The 18234-nt window shown below is 51.3% G+C and overlaps 1 protein-coding gene across 1 annotated transcript in view; it reads left to right on the top strand.

Moving 5' to 3' along the window:
* The window catches only part of SEZ6L (seizure related 6 homolog like), a 103667-nt gene that overhangs the window by 34133 nt on the left and 51300 nt on the right, over positions 1–18234 (top strand). The window contains exons 4-9 of the mRNA XM_036277287.1: positions 3513–4268; positions 5033–5166; positions 7278–7470; positions 9182–9367; positions 13262–13427; positions 17286–17452. Of these exons, the coding sequence (XP_036133180.1) occupies positions 3513–4268; positions 5033–5166; positions 7278–7470; positions 9182–9367; positions 13262–13427; positions 17286–17452 (1602 nt within the window). The remainder of the gene's footprint in view (positions 1–3512; positions 4269–5032; positions 5167–7277; positions 7471–9181; positions 9368–13261; positions 13428–17285; positions 17453–18234) is intronic.

The following is an 18234-nucleotide window of genomic DNA, read 5'->3' as shown; positions in this document are numbered from 1 at the left end:
TCGCGGCTGAGAACACGGCCTTGGGGCCTCGCAGGTGCGCACACGCAGGCCACGGAGACACAGCATCTGTCCCAAACAAGGCCCTGGGTGCGGAGCTGGCCAGAGAGGCCCCGGCATGTGTGAGCTCTGAGTGGGGAACACGGGGCAGGGAGGTAATTTACCTGACGGGTATGCAACTCCCCTGGGCAGTCGGTCTTCAGAGGAAAAGGGCTGAGGAGTCCAGCGGGATCCACTTCCTAAAGTATTTCCTAGCTGCTGGCTTCACCCCCCGCCATGCTCCTTGCTTCCCCCTGGGTCCCCAGCAGTGCAGGTGGTGGCCCTGGGGGGCAGCTGGGTATGGAATCGCTCTCCCACATTTCCTTCTGCTCTCACGGACTGTGTGGGGTCTCGAAGGGCTGGGATGGCCAGGGGAGGTCGCAGGCCTTGGAAAGAGAACCCCACCTGCTGCACAAACTTGCCGCCCGCAACCCCAGGCGCTTGGAAGGCAGATGAAGGAGGGACCTGTAGGAGGTTAGGCGAGATCACACGCTCTGGAAATGAGCTTTCCTGAGAACCATGAAAATACGAGTCACTGGGCAGGGCTTTTCCAATGTCAGCTTTCAAGGCTGCCCTGGAGACCCAGACAGGATTGGTCTGGCAGAGGAGATGAATAATTTGTCCTGTAACAAGGAGCATGGCGGGGGGTGGGGAGTATCATCGGGGAGGTTTGAAAAACACAGTAGATAACTCGCCCCGCAGAGATGCAAACGGAAGACGGGTTAGAGAGAGGAGTTGGGGGAAGAGACTGCTTCAAGCTGAGGAGGAGGAGGAGGTCAGTGGTCACAATTCCCCATCATTCTTAAGAGAGCCGCTGGTGTGGTCTTTGGCGTCAGGAAAACCGAGGTTGGAAACCCAGCTTTGCTCTGTGACCTTAGAACATTAATGTTCCAAAGCCTCAGTTTGCTCATCCGTAAAAGAGGAACAATAATTTCTACGTAGTACACCTGAGAAAGAATTAAATGAAGTAAAAAAAAAAGGGGGGGGTGGCGAGATGAAGAATTAGATGAGAAAAAAAGCCTTTAGCACATGCCTGGTACATATTCAGCACTCGATAAAATGATCAAACATAAAATGTTATAAATATTACTGTTACTATGGCCAAGGCATACTGCCATGCTATGTCATTTATAACCGTCTTCTCACCTTGTTCTCCTAATACCTCTCTCCCTCCTCCTCCCCCTTTTCTTCTTCCTCTCTCACCTCCCCACTTGTGATCGAGGGGACATTTTTGTGAAGAGACGAGCTAAAACTAATGTCGCCACAGGACTCAACAAAACTCACACCATCAGCCATTTGATAACAGTGACCATGAGCATACGAGCCACAGCCTGGGGCAGACCCTCGAACCTAATGCTGGGAGGCAGTTGGAAAATCTCAATTACACAAGAGGCTTGATGGGCTTGTCCAGGTCCTTGCCGCTTGTAACGGTCCAAGGCAGGATTTGAACCCGAGTTCAACTCTGAAGCCTCAACCTTGGACCAGGAAACCTGCGTGGCCCCTGAACACCCTTGATCTGCCCTCAGGTCATCCACACACCCTGTCCTCCCCTTGCCCGCTCCTGCCCCGGCCACCGTCAGCCCGCAGGGCACACTGGCTGTAGTCAGTGTCCCACGACAGGGGCAGTTGTTGGCCCCAGCTGCAAACTGTTGTGGTCTCTGCAGATGAAGCCACTGCTGCTGACTCCGTGAAAGTAATGAGTCTCTCCAGCGGCTGCGGAAATAAATTTAAATGACTGTGCCGAAGGGCTGGCGACTGTGGCTGAGTGAGTCTCTGCAGAAAATCAACAAGGACGGCTATCAGTCCAAGCACCCCTGTCCCCAGGAAGTAATTCCTCTCTGTCTCGAGATCGTCATCGGGCATGTTCTGACCAGTCCAGCTTCCTGCTGAGGGTCGTGTTCCGATGACGACAGTAAAAACGATGGCGACAGCTGGCATGTACTGGGCACTCACTGTGGGTGAGGCACCCACATGGACGTATAAGTATATAAGTTTCACACGCGTTCACCTGTTGAAGGAGGACTGCCCTAGGAAATAGGGAACTAAAGCCCCATTTTACAGCTGAAGAAACTGAGGCTCAGAGAGGTAAAGCCATTTGTCAGCATGCAGTTGGCAGAGTGGGTCTCAAATAAGTTCATGAAACTGATCTCAGGCATGATTCTGCCAAACAGCTGCCGGGGCCAGGCCTTAAGGTTACTAGGTGGTTTTACTGTCAAGATAAAAATAACTCAGAGGAGTCAGCAGGGTATACAGGCCACCGGGGCCTGGCCCCGGCCTCCCTACCTCGCCAGCTTGCTTTGGAATTAGCCCCCACTGTTCCCGGTCCCCTTGCGTTTCCGCTGACCTCAGCCAGGCCTCCACAGTCTCCTCCCATCCTCTGTTCGGAACCTGCCTCATGCTCTGAATCCGCAAATCTTTCTGTGTCTCCCACAAGGTCACTTTTGTATTATTTAGTTTTTTAAAAAAAGCACACTGCCTCGGGCCCAGGGCAGTAGAGCCCCGAGCCAGGCACAGAGTTTGAAGAGGAGCATGTGGGCTGGTTACTGCGCCTCCTCCTCTTCAGGGACTGTCCCTGTGCCGTGAAAAGCCTGCCCCGCTGTGTCCGGCGGGCATGCTCTGCAGACGGGGTTAGGGCCCGACCTCTGTCCCGGGAGCATGCAAAGCTTCTCTCTTTCTAAGCACTTAGCACATCGAATGCGATTATTTCTGCTTTCCTGTCCCCTCTCCCGGTACCCATACAGCTAGACTGTGAAACCCTCATGCCCTCCATCTCTGTTTTTATTTTTTCTTTATTGATTTGAGAGAGAGATAAAGGGAGAGAGAGAGAGAGAGAGAGAGAGAGAGAGAGAGAGAGAGAGAACATCAATGAGAGAGAACATCAGTTGGCCGCCTCCTGCATGCCTCCCACTGGGGATCGAGCTCACAACCTGGGCATGTGCCCTGACCAAGAATCAAACCAGTGACCTCTTGGTGCGTGGGTTGATGCTCAACCACTGAGCTATACCGGCCAGGTTCCATTTCTCCAGGCTCCATTTCTATTTTTATTTTTTTCTTTATTGATTTGAGAGAAAGAGAGGAAGAGAGGGCTAGAAACATTGATTGGCTGCCTCCTGCGTGTCCCCACTGGGGATCAGGCCCACAACCTGGGCATGAGCCCTGACCGGGAATCGAACCAGCGACCTCCTGGTGCATGGGTCGAAGCTCAGCCACTGAGCCACACCGGCCGGGCCCCTCCATTTCTATAACCCCACTGCTTAGCTCAGTCCTGGCAGGGTCAGCCCTAAGTGTCCATGGCCAGCAGGGGGAGGAAGGGAGAGGGAAATGAAGCGGGGAAGGAGAGAAAGCAGGAACGGAGGGAGGGGAGAGGCAGCCCCTGTATCCGTTGACGAGGCTGCGCCAGCGTCCTGACAAGCCACCTTAGGAGGGCCACCCTCAGAGCCTGTGAGCTAACTGGTGTCTTTTTTTCTCTTCCCCAGATGCACCCCTGGAGGGAGACGCTGGCCCTTCGGGCGCTTTCCTTCTCCCCTCAGGAGCAGTAAGGAGCACCAGTCTGAGCAAAGACAGCCTGGAAGAGAAAGTGACAACCGCCCCAAGTCCAGCCCAGTCGGGGGAAGAGCTTCGGGATCCGGAGCTGGAAGGGACGGGCCCCCCTGTGCACCCGGACCCCGGGGCCCTGTCCACGCTGCTCCCAGCGGAGCCCGGCACCAAGCTGGCCGGCCCCCCCGGGAAGAAGGTGTCTTCGCTCAAGCAGCTGAACTCGTCCAGGAAGCAGAGGAGACCAAAGGCCACGTCCGCAGCGGTGCTCCTGAGAGCGGGGTCCCAGCCTGCGCCCCCACTTCCGGGTCTCCTCTCCTCTGCCACGGAGAAGCCTGGCCCACCAGGAGACCCCGACCCTGTGGCCTCCGCAGGTGGGGAGGCTCTTCAGCCGCCGTCGGAGGAGCCCCTCTGGCCGGAGCGGAAGGGGGGGGCGGTCCCTACGACGCCCGCGCCCCTGCAGATCTCCCCCTTCACCTCGCGGTCCTACATGGCGCCCACGCTCCCCCAGAGGCCGGGCCCCGGGGAGCCCGTCGTGCCCGAGGAGGCCCACGAGGCTCCTCCTGACGACACCAGCCCCATGACCTCGATGGACAAAGGGGAGAATGAGCTGACTGGTTCGGCCTCAGAGGAGAGCCAGGAGACCACGACGTCCACCATCATCACCACCACGGTCATCACGACTGAGCAGGCCCCAGGTATGCAGCCCCGGCCCCGCAGCGTCAGTGAGGCCCCCACAGTGGACAGGGCCTGGGGGGCCCCTCCACCACTTACCGTCTATCAACCCTGGCTATGAGCTTGATCCTGTGGCTCAGAATCAATGTTCCCGTTTTAAAGATGGGACAACTGAGACCCTGAAACATCAAGCACCCTGCCCGAGACCACACAGCTAAAGAGCAGGGTTCAGAACCTCCCCATCTCAGAACAGAGCCCTTCAAAGTGGCCGTGGTCCTCTCGAAGTGCTTCTACTCTTACCGTTACAAGTACTTCTCTAGTCTTGGTAGTGGGTCTGTTTCTACCTTCCTTTCCCTCTTCAGAGAGACACCAACTGTCCATCGTACGTGGATTTGGACAAATGAAATGTGGTCACTCAAACAGTATGAGTCTGGGTTTGAAACCTGATTGCTGTGTGAGCTTCACCCAGACGCTGCCCCTCTCTGAGCTTCGGTTTACTTATCTCTAAAATAGGGACAGAGTGTCAGTCCCTCCACGGGTGAATGGGGTCACCCCTACTCACTGGTCAGGAGAGTGCCTAGTAGTATGTAGTAGGTGATCATTCCATGTTAACTCTTGCTCTTTTGATTGTCATGTTGATTCTGGAGCTGAAGGAGAATTACGAGTCGGGGGGGAGGGGCAGGAGAACACCTCAGGTGTCCCCAGAGGCCCTGCGCCACCCCCTAGCCCATCTGAGACGTTGCATCTGAGCTTTGAGCGGTGTTCTAATCCAAGCGCCTTCCTCCAGCTCTCTGCAGCGTGAGCCTCTCCGACCCCGAAGGCTACATTGACTCCAGCGACTACCCGCCGCTGCCCCTCAGCAGCGCCCTTGAGTGCACGTACAACGTGACCGTCTACACCGGCTACGGGGTGGAGCTCCAGGTGACTGCAGAGGTGCCCTGCGTGGCGTCTCGTCCAGCAGGACGTCTCCTAAGGGTTCTCTCTCACCGTTACCGTCCTAACTGGTTTGGCCCTCTCTTTGCCCTAACCAGGGCCATTCGAACCAGGCTTTGACAGACGAATAGGAGTTCCTAACTCAGGGCACAGATGAGATAGCTTGGCACACATGAAGGGAAGGGGACATGTTGATAAGTGTGAGGTGTGCTACCCAGAAGGAACGTCCTCTGATACCCTGCTTATCAAACACACACACACACACACACACACACACACACACTCAGGGAAGCCCCACCTAGTTCATTTGAGTCATAAACCTTTGCCTGCAAACAGATGGAAAATCAGGGCGAGAGTGTGCCCCAACCTCGGGGTTTGGGGTCTCAGCTGTACCAGTAAAAGTTGCATGACTTTGGGCTAAGGACTTCGTCTCTCTGAGCCTCAGTTTCCCCATCAGTAAAAGAAACAGGATAATGTTGCTACTATGCAGAGTTTTAGGAGGAATCAATATGATAATGCACAGAACGTTCAGCCAAAGAGAACACTCTGTGCGTATTCCCAATTCTGCTCCCCAGTCCCAGACCTTCCCCAGCTGACGCCCCATGGAAGTCCTTAAAATGGACTCAAGAGACATGCCTGGGGCCAGTGAACTGCCCAGAGGAGAGGAATGGGGTGAAGCAGTAAAAGAGGCTGGCACCACGTGGTGACAGACCCTTCCAGGCCGAGGCTAGCGGTCTGGATTTGTGCCTTTTCCTAATGGGCAACGAAAGAGCCCTCAGATGTATCTGAGTAGAGTCAGCTGTACGGCCTGCGTTTTAGGAAGATTTTCTGACTTACACAGGCAAGAGCAAAGGTACGCAGCAGAACCCGTGGTCTGTGCAGCTCCCAGACCTTGCACAGTACATAGCACATAGTAGGTACTTAATAAATGTTCACGGAATTAAAATTGACTGGACAAAAGTTGCAGTTCATCTGGTACCTCACGGACCCTTTCCTCCGCACATGAAAGGACTCGCTCTGTGCCCAACACCGTTGGGAGCCCTTTCTCGGGCACAGTAGAATCCCTTCATCGAGCACCTACTGGGTACCAGTCATGGCTGTTGACCCTGGGGTATGGTGGTGTGCACAACTGAGTTCACCACTTAGTGAACGAGACTGACACTGACGTTTGAAAGGTCCCTAGGAGACGTTTATAGGGTATGTGGTAGAACCACGGTGGAGGGATGGGCAAACTTCTTAGTGGACAGGTCTCACAGAGGAGGGCAATTTTAGTGGGGCTTTGGAGAGTAAGTAGGAGTTCATCAAAAAGAAAAGGGAGTAAGGTATATGGCCTGAACGAAAAAGGACTTACAGGTGAGGCCTGCCCTGCTTACATGAGGGCCAGAGAAGCTAGAATTCCGGGTCTCCCTAGGAAAGGCATAAATATCCAAATTGGACACTGGGAACTGACTAACGTTTCCATCCCACCCCCACTCCATTTGTTCGAAGTCCTTGTGCACCACTAATGTGTCTCCCTGGGGAGTACCAAGAACATGACTCTGAAAGCTCGGGAGTTGGAGCCCCCACGTGGGAGGATAAGAGAGTGGACTAGGAATGCCCTAGAGACGATGCCCCCACTCACTTCCAGTTCATACAGAAAGGGGAAAAGTGTTCAGTCACTCCATAAGTTTTTATTGAGCACCTACTATGTGCCAGGCCCTATCCTAGGCACTAGGGACACTGAGCAACATGGAGCTTGCATCCTGGGGCAATGCCTTCTCCTGTCTCCCTGGAGGGTGGGCTTCCGGCACAGCTAATCCAGCCCCTGCCCCCACCCCAGGCTCCAGGGGAACTCACATCAGCTGCCAGCATTCAGAAGCCTCTCTCCCAGGACCCAGCGGCGGGGGCTCGCCCATCCTCCCACGCCTCTGCCCCTCAGCTTGGTTTCACCTCCTCCTGTCACCTGCGGGGATATGAGAAGCACCAGATGTTTTCAGGGTCGGGTCTCTCTGTCCCATTCGCTAGGGGCTGGCTGAGGGGTACCACATTGGCAGCCTCCCAGCCTAACAGGGCCGTGGCTCAAACACGACTTTCTCTCTGCTACCCCGGACTGTCCCCAGGTGAAGAGCGTCAACCTGTCCGAGGGGGAGCTGCTCTCCATCCGCGGGGTGGACGGCCCCACCCTGACCATCCTGGCCAACCAGACTCTCCTTGTGGAGGGACAGGTCATCCGAAGCCCCACCAACACCATCTCTGTCTACTTCCGGACCTTCCAGGACGATGGCCTCGGCACCTTCCAGCTGCACTACCAGGGTAGGACGGGCAGGGGCCGAGGGACGTCGCTGCTTGCCTCAGTTTCTCCCAGGAGCCGAGGGTTCTCGATCTCTTTGTCCCGGGGGTCCCTCTGGGAGCTGGGGGAAACCTGTGGACCCCTCCTCTAAATAACACTTTGAAAACCGTGAACACGACGTCAATTAAAAAGGAAACGGATCGCATTGAATTGCAGTTGTCAAAATATTGTTTTAATCTCTGCTGTCATAATCTAGGTACTTCTTTAACGCGTTAAATAATAAAATCTCCTGGCAGCTCTGATAATTACTGCAATTTCAAAGTACGGAGGAGCATAAGAAATATGTCAAGCTGTCCATGATGACTTGAAAATCTCTGTGATTTCTCTTGATGACAAAGTCACAGATCTAAGACTATGTTACCGTTGGTTGCCCACATTCGTGATGGAAGGAAATATTCAGTTTGGCCAGACGTTCGTGACAATAAGAAAGCCACTTTTCCCCGTCCAAGTGCATGGTCCCCGTATTTGATACGTGAGAGTCCGCAGACTTCCGGCAAAGGGTCTGCCACCGGGTCCCTGTCTCTTTTTTCTTCTATGACGTCTCTTTCTTTCCACTTTGTCTGTTTCTAAATGTCGTTTCTTTTGCTCTCTGTTCATTTCTCTTCCTTCCGTTCACATCTGTTTCTTCTGGCTTCTTTTATTTCCTTCCTCTCCGTCTCTTCATCCCCACCGTCCGTTCTCTCTTCCTTTTCTCTCTCCCCCATTTCCCCACTCCCCTAACCAGGGGCTCCCCTGCTTATTCGCCAAATCTCCGCCCATCTCGGTATCGGGAACTGTCCCCGTTCACGTCACATTGGCCAAACAGCCGGAAAAACCATTCATTTGTCAACGTATCCGAAACAGGCGGATGACTGTCCGTGGGAATGTCCGTTTCTTCACAGCTTTTCCAGATGATTGTCTTTGTTCATTTAAAAACTAGGAGGGACTGGCTTGTTGAGTCATGAACTGGAATTTATCCCCTAATGGGCACTGGGAACACGGGGATCCTGCGTGGCAGGAGGGATGGAACCGTAGTCCGCTGAGGAGCCCGGCCAGGCCGCGTGCCCCCCTCCGTCCCCCGGGGAGTGGGTGCTGCCTGTGCGCCCCCTGGGCTCAGGAGGCTTCCTCTGCGCTCCCCGTGTGATCCTCACCACGGGGACACGGGGACCGTTATCCACGCCACTGGAAAGACGAGAAGAGTGACGTTCAGGGCACTGTGTCACTCTCTCAAGGTCACACATGTCCTAAGTGATGGAGTGAGAATGTAAACAGCCTGGTCTCCTCCCAAAGCCCAGCCCTCCCGGCCCAGGAGAGTTGTTTTCACGTCTGCCTACCCTCGGGCGTCTCCAAAGCGCGTGTCATTCTCGCTGTGGTCCACAAGTCTGCCTTTGCAACAACCCCGAGATGGTTGTGCGGGAGGGCCATGGGGAGAGGGGTTCAAATGAGGTTTGGGAACTCATTTTTCACCCCAAAACTGCTGTGTCTAGATAGGCAGGGTGAGGCTTTGAGCCGAGGTGCTCGTCTGGCTGTCTCAGCACCTGATCTACAAGGGACGTAAAATGCCCTCCTCCAGCTCCCCGGGGTCACCAGGGACCCCGTCTTCCCTCCGCCGCACACACTGGCCCCCAGGATGTGGGTCGTGTTCTGTATCTCTGCCCTCGGAGGGGTGACTGTCTGCCTCTGGCTTCTCCCCAGCCTTCATGCTGAGTTGCAACTTTCCCCGCCGGCCGGACTTCGGGGACGTCACCGTGATGGACCTGCACTCAGGCGGGGTGGCCCACTTCCACTGCCACCCGGGCTACGAGCTGCAGGGCCCCAAGACGCTGACCTGCATCAATGCCTCCAAGCCGCACTGGAGCAGCCAGGAGCCCATCTGCTCAGGTACACTCCCGCCGCAGCCGGGCCCAGCGGGGTGGCTCGGTGGGAGGGGGGACCAGCCTCCAGGGCACTTAGACTGACCTTAGGGCCCTGGCCCACGTGGCTCAGTTGGTTGGGCGTTGCCCTATGCACCAAGAGGTCATCGGTTCGATTCCCAGTCAGGGCACATACCCAGGTTGTGATCTTGATCCCCCGTGGGGGGGATGCAGGAGGCGGCTGATCGATGTTCTCTTTCATTGATGTTTCTCTCTCCTTCTCCCTTTCTCTTTAAAATCAATAAAAGCATTTAAAAAAAAAAAAAAAAAGACTGACCTTAGGGCTAAACTGTCACCCCAGAAGGAGATACCATTGAGTATTGCCACCTAAATGTTTTTATGTAATAAAACCCACATCACGTAAGATTTACCATTCCTGACATCCAGTTCATTCACAGTATTGTTCAACCGTCACCACTGCGTGGCTCCAGGACATCTTTATCACCCCCAAAGGAATGATTGTCCCCATTAGCAGTCACTCCCCATTCTTCCCTCCCCCTCCACCCTGGCCACCACCAATACGCTTTAAGTCTCTCTGAAGTCTGCTCTGGGCATTTCATATAAATGGAATCATATTATACGTGGTCTTTTGTGACTTGCTTCATTCACTTAGCGTATTGTTTCCAAGGTTCATCCATGTTGGAGCGTGTATCAAAATTGCTTTCCTTTTTATGGCTGAATAATATTCTATTATATAGATAAGACCATGTTTTCTATGTTCACTGATTGGTAGACCTTTGAATCATTTCCACTTTGGGCTAGTATGACCAATGCTGCCTTGATCATTTGTGAACAAGTGTTTGTGTGGACATGTTTTTATTTCTCTTGGTATATATACAGAAGTGAAATTGATGGGTCCTATGGTAATTTTATGTTCAACTTTTTAAGAAACCGTCAAACTATTTTCCACGGCGGCTGCACCATTTTACAGTCCCACCAGCCGTGTGCAAGAGTACAAATTCCTCCACGTCCTCTCTGACACTCCTTATCTTCCACATTTTCTTTTCTTTGTCATGGCCATCCTAGTGGGTGTGCAGTGGTATCTCATTGTGGTTTTGATTTGCATTTTCCTGATGGCCAATAATATTGAGCATCTTTACACGTGCTCAATGGCCATTTGTGTATCTTCCGGGAGAAATGTCTCTTCAAGTACGTTGCCCATTTTTAAATCTGATTGTTTGTCTTGTTATTGTTAAGTTGAAAGAGTTCTTATATATATTCTGGCTACTAGACCTGTATTAGATATATGATTTGCAAATATTCTCCCCCACTTTTTTCATTTTCTTGATAGTGCCCTTTGATGCAAAAAAAAAAAAAGTCTTTAATTCTGACAAAGTCTAATTTATCTATCTTTTCTTTTGTTGCTTGCGCTTTGGGTGTGCCTGCTGCCATATTTTGAGCCCAGTCAATACATACAGAGCACCATGCCAGGGCTGCAATAAATCCTCAGCAATCCTCCGTGGTGGAAGGAACCATTATCCCCATTATACAGATGAGAAAACTGAGAAGGAATCATTATCCCCATTATACAGATGAGAAAACTGAGGCTCACTTGCCCCCAAGTCATCAGACAGAAACTGAACTGAGTCCAGAACCCTTCTCTCCGGAGCTCTTTCCCTTACTGCACCTTCAGTACACAAAACGTGGTCTGCAGACCAGCGAGATAATTAGAAATGCAAAATCCCAGGCTTCATGCAGGACCTGCCGGATCCAAGCCTACATCCTAACATGCTCCTTGTGTAATTCGTGTGCACATTGCAGACTGGGAAGCACTGGGCCATGCCGCGCTGTTCCTGCTCCAGTGGGCAAGGCCTTGACCATCCTCAGCTAAACCCTGTTAGAATCTCAAAAGTCCTGATGGTGACCAGCGGGCTATAGGCTGCCATATTAACTGAGTGCTTACTATGTCCCAGGCCACGAGCCATGGACAAGGAGAACATTTAGAACAATAAACCTAATTCCTGCCCCCCAGGCATTCATAATCAGTGGACTCCGAAAAGCAAGTGAGAGCTGCTAATAAATTCTGCGGTCTCCTCGTTGCAGTCTTGTTCCCCCAAGGCCCTTCTGAATGTTTCTTCTTTGCTTTTAACAACGAAAAAAGCAATCACAGGGCAGTGGGTCTCTGCGCCTCTCTCTCGTTAATTTTTATCTAAGTGTGAAATCAAGGAGGAATTAAGCCTCAATTTGTGCTAAGAAAGATGGATGAAGAGCCATGGCTGGCGAACTGAAACCGAACAGAGCTATCAGTTGGCTTTAACAAGGCGAGAAAGGGGGACAGAGAGGCAGCGAGCGAGGGGCAGGACAGATGGCCGGCGCCCCCGTCACGGACAGTGTCTTCCACCTCCTCGGCTCCTGAGCCATAGCACAGCACTGCGGGCTACGTTTAGAGCACCTACCCTGTGCCAGGGACTGTGCCAAGCCCTCTACATGTGTCATTTTATTGGTTCTTCACCACAGTTATCTAAAGAGGGTGGAATTATCATCACGATTTTACAGTGAACTCATTGTCTCACATTTAGATTTTTTTTTTTTTTTAATCCTCACCCGAGGACATTTTTTTTGCATTTTTTGTTCAGACAGAGCAGGAGGGAGAGAGAGGAAGAGAGAGAGAGAGAGAAACATCGATGTGAAGGGACACATCGAGTGGTTGCCACCCGCACGACCAACCAGGGCCGGGGACAAACTGCAACCGAGGTACGTGCCCTTAGCGGGAACCGAACCCAGGTCTCTCTGTACCGCAGGCCGACGCTCTAACCGCTGAGCCAAACCGGCCAGGGCTCACATTTAGATTTTTAATGATAAAAATATTCTATGATTCTGGTAAAAAATATATACTTTTTAAGCCTTACCCAAGGACATGCTTTTTTAAAAAATTGATTTTAGAGGTAGAGGGAAGGGAGCTGGGGAGAGAGAGAGAAACATCGATGGGAGAGAGAAACATCAATAGGTTGCCTCCCACACGTGCCCCAATCGGAGATGGAGCCTGCACCCCCGGAATGTGCCCTGACTGAAAAGCACTTGACAATTCAGTGTACGGAATGATGCTCCAAGCAACTGAGCCACACTGGCCAGGGCTAAGAAATGTGTTTTCAAGAAATATAAAAGTATAGAATATAGGAGCAAATCGCTTTTATATTCATGGTCTCGATTGACCCTTGCCTATAACTCATTGAAATAGCTATGGCAGACCATTGTCTTACTTTTTTTTAACTTAAAATAATAGTGAGTATTTTCCTGTAGTCTCAAGTATTCTTGGAGGGTATGATTTTTACAAACTATCCGTGGAATGTATTTATTTTACCAAGCACCTGTGAGTAGACAGTCGGGTTGTTTCTCATTTGGGGCTCTTAGAAAAGAGTCTAGCAGTGGGCATCCTCATTCATACATTTCTGCGAAAAGCTCTAAATATTTTTCTTAGAATGAATTCCCAAGACCTTAATTACTAGGTCAAAGTGTTTGAAAATACCGTCTAGATTTTCCACCAACCTGCCCTCCGGAAAGGGCATGCAGTTTGCTTTCTAACCAGTCCTGAACGCGAGTGACCACTTCCAGCACCTTTGCCATCTCCAATTTATTGCTGCTCTTTACCTTGACCGATTTGGTAGAGGAGAATAGAATATCGTTTAGAACTGCATGATTTTATTATTTTATTATGGAATGAGATCTCCTCTCCAACAGGATAAACTCCACTCAGGAGGACAGGACTTTTCCAGGGTCTCTCTCTTACCATCCAGTTTCTCCCATGAAAGGGTAGGGATGGGGATCGGGAGAAGATGAAATACTCACTTCCTCTCTCTCTCTCTCTCTCTCTCTCTCTCTCTCTCTCCTCTCATCACCCACTCACCCTTACTTTCCGGTCCAGCCCCTTGTGGAGGGACTGTGCACAATGCCACCATTGGCCACGTCCTCTCTCCAAGTTACCCCGGAAATGCCAACGGGAGTCAGTTCTGCGTGTGGACAATCGGAGCTCCAGAGGGCCAGAAGCTGCATCTTCACTTTGAGAGGTGGTCGCTGCATGAGAAGGACAGGTAAACCTCTGAGGGTCCCCGGCCATCTCCATTCCTTCCCAGGGTGTTAGAATGCGGCTAGAGATTCAGTCTTGAGACGGCTGAAATTCTGGCTCATGGAAGTCAAGAAAGAAAGAGCTGGAGAGGATGGAAAATGTCTTCGAGATCACCAGCTTTGATCTGTCCCTTTCACAGGTAAGGATGCTAGAGCCTGCAGAGGAAAAGGGGCAAGCCCTAGGTCACACAGCAGGGTGAGGCAAAAGGGGATCCAGACCCCCCCATGTCACCTTGCCTTCTCTTTCTTTCCCCTGAAAAATCCCTTTTTGAAGCTGAACAAGGAGAGAGAGAGTGTTCATTCAGCACCTGCCCTGTGCCCAGTCACATACTAGGCTTCACGGAGAACAGGAGAACATTGGTTCCTGGTAAAATAAGAAGTTGACATGGAAAAACTCGACATGTGCTCATGAAAAAGGCAGGGAGAAGCCACAAGACAATATCTAAGTAAGAGCATATCTATAGCTCCTCGTAAGAGACATAGAATCCAGAGTCTTAAAACTGTACCGTGCTATGACCTTACGCTAGGATATTCTTGAACGTTCTTGCAAACTAGGACCTTCGCTGCTTAGATTTGCTGTTTTGGGTTTGGTTCCCTTGGAAACAGAGAGGTGACGAGGATGTGAGGGAAAGTGGTTTATTTGGGAGTTGATCCTAGAAAATGCTGGTGGAACCCTGGCCAGTTTGGCTCCGTGGTTAGAGCGTCGGCCTGCAGTCCAGAGAGACCCGGGTTCGGTTCCCGCTAAGGGCACGTACCTCGGTTGCAGTTTGTCCCCGGCCCTGGTTGGTCGTGCAGGTGGCAGCCATTCGATGTGTTCCTTTCACATCAATGTTTCTCTCTCTCTCTTCCTCTCTCTCCCTCCCACTCTATCTGAATAAAAAATGGAAAAAATGTCCTTGGGTGAAGATGAAAAAAAAAGAAAAAGAAAATGCTGGTAGAGGCATGAGAGCAAGGGAGAAAAGAGAGCCAACACAGTATGCGTTACTACGCTGGCGACTGTGTGGGCAGCTGGGCTCGTCCGGGGGGATCTCTGGGAAACTGCTGAGCACACCTCAGATGGTCCTTTCGGAGGGGCAGGGGAGCTGGGCTACTTGCTTGGATGAAGGATGCTCCTGGCATACGTACTCCCCAACATTGCCTTCCACCCTTTGCGCCATTGAGCTGGCTGACTGTCAGAGACGCTGGGTAAGAGGCCAGCAGGCAATCTGTGAGCAGTGAGTGCTGAAGGGGTACGGCTAGGGCGCCGACAGTGCTCACTGCATGTCCAGAAAGCCAGCACCTCAGAATTCTGGAACTGATCAGATTTTGATCTTAGAATTATAATGCCCAGGCTTCTTTGAAGTTTCAAACCTAGACCATGAGCCTCATTAAGGAGGAAGGGTTCTTGTAGAAAACACCAGACTGCTGGATAACTTACCCAACTCTTGAGTCCACTCCATACCGATAAATCCCAGCTTTAACCCGCAAGGTGTAGAACTGGGGCGTCAAAACATGGCTTCTTGGTAGCAACAGAATGACCTGGGGGACTTCGGGGAACAGAGCCCCAGTCCTTCCTTCTGGAGACTGATGAAGAAGCCAAACCTGGGAACCTTTGGTGCAGGACACGTTCTAGTGTGGGCGCTGGGTCTGCCTCTTCTGCATGGTGCAGAATAAACCGCGCTTACTTCACACCAGATGATGAGGGCGGGCAGAAAGAAAAAGGTTCATCCAAGTAAGTGTCTTCTGAAAGTTATTGGCATCGTGATAAATGAGCCAGAGCCACTGGTACTATCGTTTCACTCGTAGTTTTTTTTATTATTATTAATGTGTTTTTATTGATAGTTTAGAGAGAGAGAAACATCAATCGGCTGCCTCCTGCATGCCCCCTACTGGGGATCAAGCCCGCAACCCGGGAGCTGAACCCGGACCTCTCAGTCCATGGGACGATGCTCAATCCACCGAGCCACACCGGCCGGTCTTCACTCGCAGTTTCTATGGGGCCCCGCAAAGGTCTGCGGGAGGTATGAGTGGACGACCACCAGGGAAAACCAGTTCTCATGTGTCCATAGGGAGAGAAGTTCGTAGAAGTTCCCTGAGTTTCGAAGTCAGCACACACACAAAATGCAGACGCTCGTGCTAAGAAGAAAAGGGCCGTTACATCTTATTTATTCCACATACTTTCTTGAGGAAAAAAGCTAAAACAACACATGATATAAACTGCAAGAGTTTAGAGCTAGATAAGAAAGGGGACCTCGATCTAAACCTCAGAAAAAGCTGGGAAGGTAACCTGGGGTCCAAAATGAAGTCTTTCTAAACTCCAGTGCTATAATATTCAGCATGAAGGGTGTGTTCTCTGATCAAACACGTTTGGGGGACACCATATACCCTAGCCCTGTGTTGGGAGGTACTAATATACATTAGCCAGCAAAGGTACTGACAAGTCCTGCAGAGACAGGAGGATGTTTAATTTTTATTTAACGCAGTATTTTGCAAACCCATTTGACTATAGACTATCTATGGATTTGAAATAAAAACTGATTATTATTTCAGACAGTCAAGAGAGTATAACTAGAAAGTTGCTATTTTGGGAAGATTAATAGGCTACAGAGATTCCGAGACCTTGAGGTTTTCCTCCAGAGTGACCTTTGCCAGAGGCTTTAGTTCTTCAAAAGGGAATTCCTGGAGCATGGCCTGCAAGATACCACAGAGTCAGCAGAGGTCAGAGACTGTGACATGGTGCCGCCTCACTCTGGGAGGGGCCCCTGGCCTCCCCTCAGCCCCCGCTTCATCTCCGTCACGTGGAAAACCCGGCAAAGTGAGCACACTGGATCCGACATTCGTGTCTTTCGGTGACACTAGAAAGTCATCTGGGCAACAAAACGTAAAGCCTTTTATGGGTCACAGTAAACAAAACTCAAAGGATTTAAATGCCTGTTTATGACTCCATAAAAATAACTTACCCAGTTGGTATACTCTTTCTCTACTTTTGCATAACGTCTGTAGAAATACCAAGGCTAGCAAAGAGTCAAGTATCAGATGGTTTTAATAACAGTAGAAGTGCATACTGACAGCCTGTCTGACGCATTTTATTTTCCAGGCCACTTTATCCTGCCATGTTTTCAAAGCCCACCTATAAAATCGGTAGGAAAGATGTTATGATCCCTCCTTTCATCATGGTGGAAACTGAGGCCCCAGATGCGTTGAGATTTATGTGAACTTAGTCGGTGGGGCACTGGAAACTAGAAATCAGCACTCCTGACTCCCCAACTACTCTTAGGAAATGAACATCAGAGACAGAGCCTGTTAGGGGTCAAATACTGAATAAATTTGACTTATGTGCCTGCTCTGTTCCAGACACTCAATGGGCACAGTCCCACCTACATTAGAGTGTAGGTGAGACTGTGCCCATTTTACAGATGAAGAAACAGAGGCTCTATGAGGTGAAGTGTCCTTGTCCAAAGTCACACAGCTCAGAAGTTACAGAGTCAGGATTCTAACTGTTGAACTATATATACCACTGTGTCAGGAATGATGGGGTCTCATTAATTCCAACTTTTCCTTTAGCAATAATAACCAATATCAACTAACTAGTCTGGTTTATTCCATCGTCCACATCACTTTCCCTGCGGCCTCAGAGTCAGTGCATGAATCTAGGACAACTCTTTCATGCTACAGAAAATGAAACCGTTTCCACTAGATAGAGCAGCTTGTCCGCATGTCAGGGGCAAAGCAGGGCTTTGAGCCGGGAATGAGAGGTGCTCACTGCACACACACACACCCCCGTTGTGTGTGGCTGTGACCCGAGGAGACCCCTCAGTAGCCCTCCTCTCCTTCCCCACCGCCAGGATGATGGTCTACAGTGGGCTGACCAACAAGTCCGCTCTTCTCTACGACTCTCTTCATACCGAGAGCGTCCCCTTCGAGGGCCTGCTGAGCGAGGGCAATAGCATCCGAATCGAGTTCACGTCTGACCAGGCTCGGGCAGCCTCATCCTTCAACATCCGGTTCGAGGGTGAGGGTCCACGGGGGCCTCCCCTGTCCTCAGGTTGGGGGGCTGGAATCAGGGGAGGGCTGGGGCTGGGTCCCGGGAGGTTCAAATCTGGCTGCCCAAAGACAGGGGAGACCCAGTGGCCAGACTAACCCCTGGACTTCCAAAAGCAGACTTAGCTTTACTAACAACAACATCTGCCTTTTGCTGAGCACTTACCATGTGCCCAGGGTCTTACGTCCAGTGTGCACTCAGTGCTTACTGCACTGCGGCGTGAGAGCTGTTACTGTCTTCAGATGGGTAAACTGAGGTTAGGGAACTGAGTGAGTTGACCAAGGCCAACAGTTCGAAGAAAATGGAGATAAGACTTCTGTCCAGCTGGCGTCTGGACCTTGAGCTCTGCTCTGCTGAGTGAGCCCTCTTAGTATCCAGCCACCTCTTCCTCTGCGAGTCCTTAGCAAGGCCCCTCCTGCTCAGCCCTGGCCCTTTAAGAAAGGATGCCCTTCGGGAACTCTCTGTTCTGTCTTCCCTAAGAAAAGTTGGTCTTTCTCTTAGACAAACATGGTTTCAAGCGGTAGAAATCAGGACTGTCAGTTGTGGGACGGGGAAAGAATCCATCTGGGATAGTACAAGGAATTTAAACACAAAAGCTCTGCAGGGTTGGGAGGTCAGAGAGTCTTAGTTCCATTTTGCCTATGAGACCCCAAGAAGCCAAATAAATGGCCGAGGGTCCTCAGCAGGTCCGCCGGAACCAGGTCACAGGATCTGGAGCCCATTGTCCTGGGAGCATCCCTGAACTTTAGGAA

This window comes from Molossus molossus, unplaced genomic scaffold (genome assembly GCF_014108415.1).
Source record: "Molossus molossus isolate mMolMol1 unplaced genomic scaffold, mMolMol1.p scaffold_m16_p_22, whole genome shotgun sequence".
Taxonomy (NCBI): domain Eukaryota; kingdom Metazoa; phylum Chordata; class Mammalia; order Chiroptera; family Molossidae; genus Molossus; species Molossus molossus.
The sequence above is the reverse complement of the archived record's forward strand: the minus strand, read 5'-3'. Positions and strand labels throughout refer to the sequence as shown.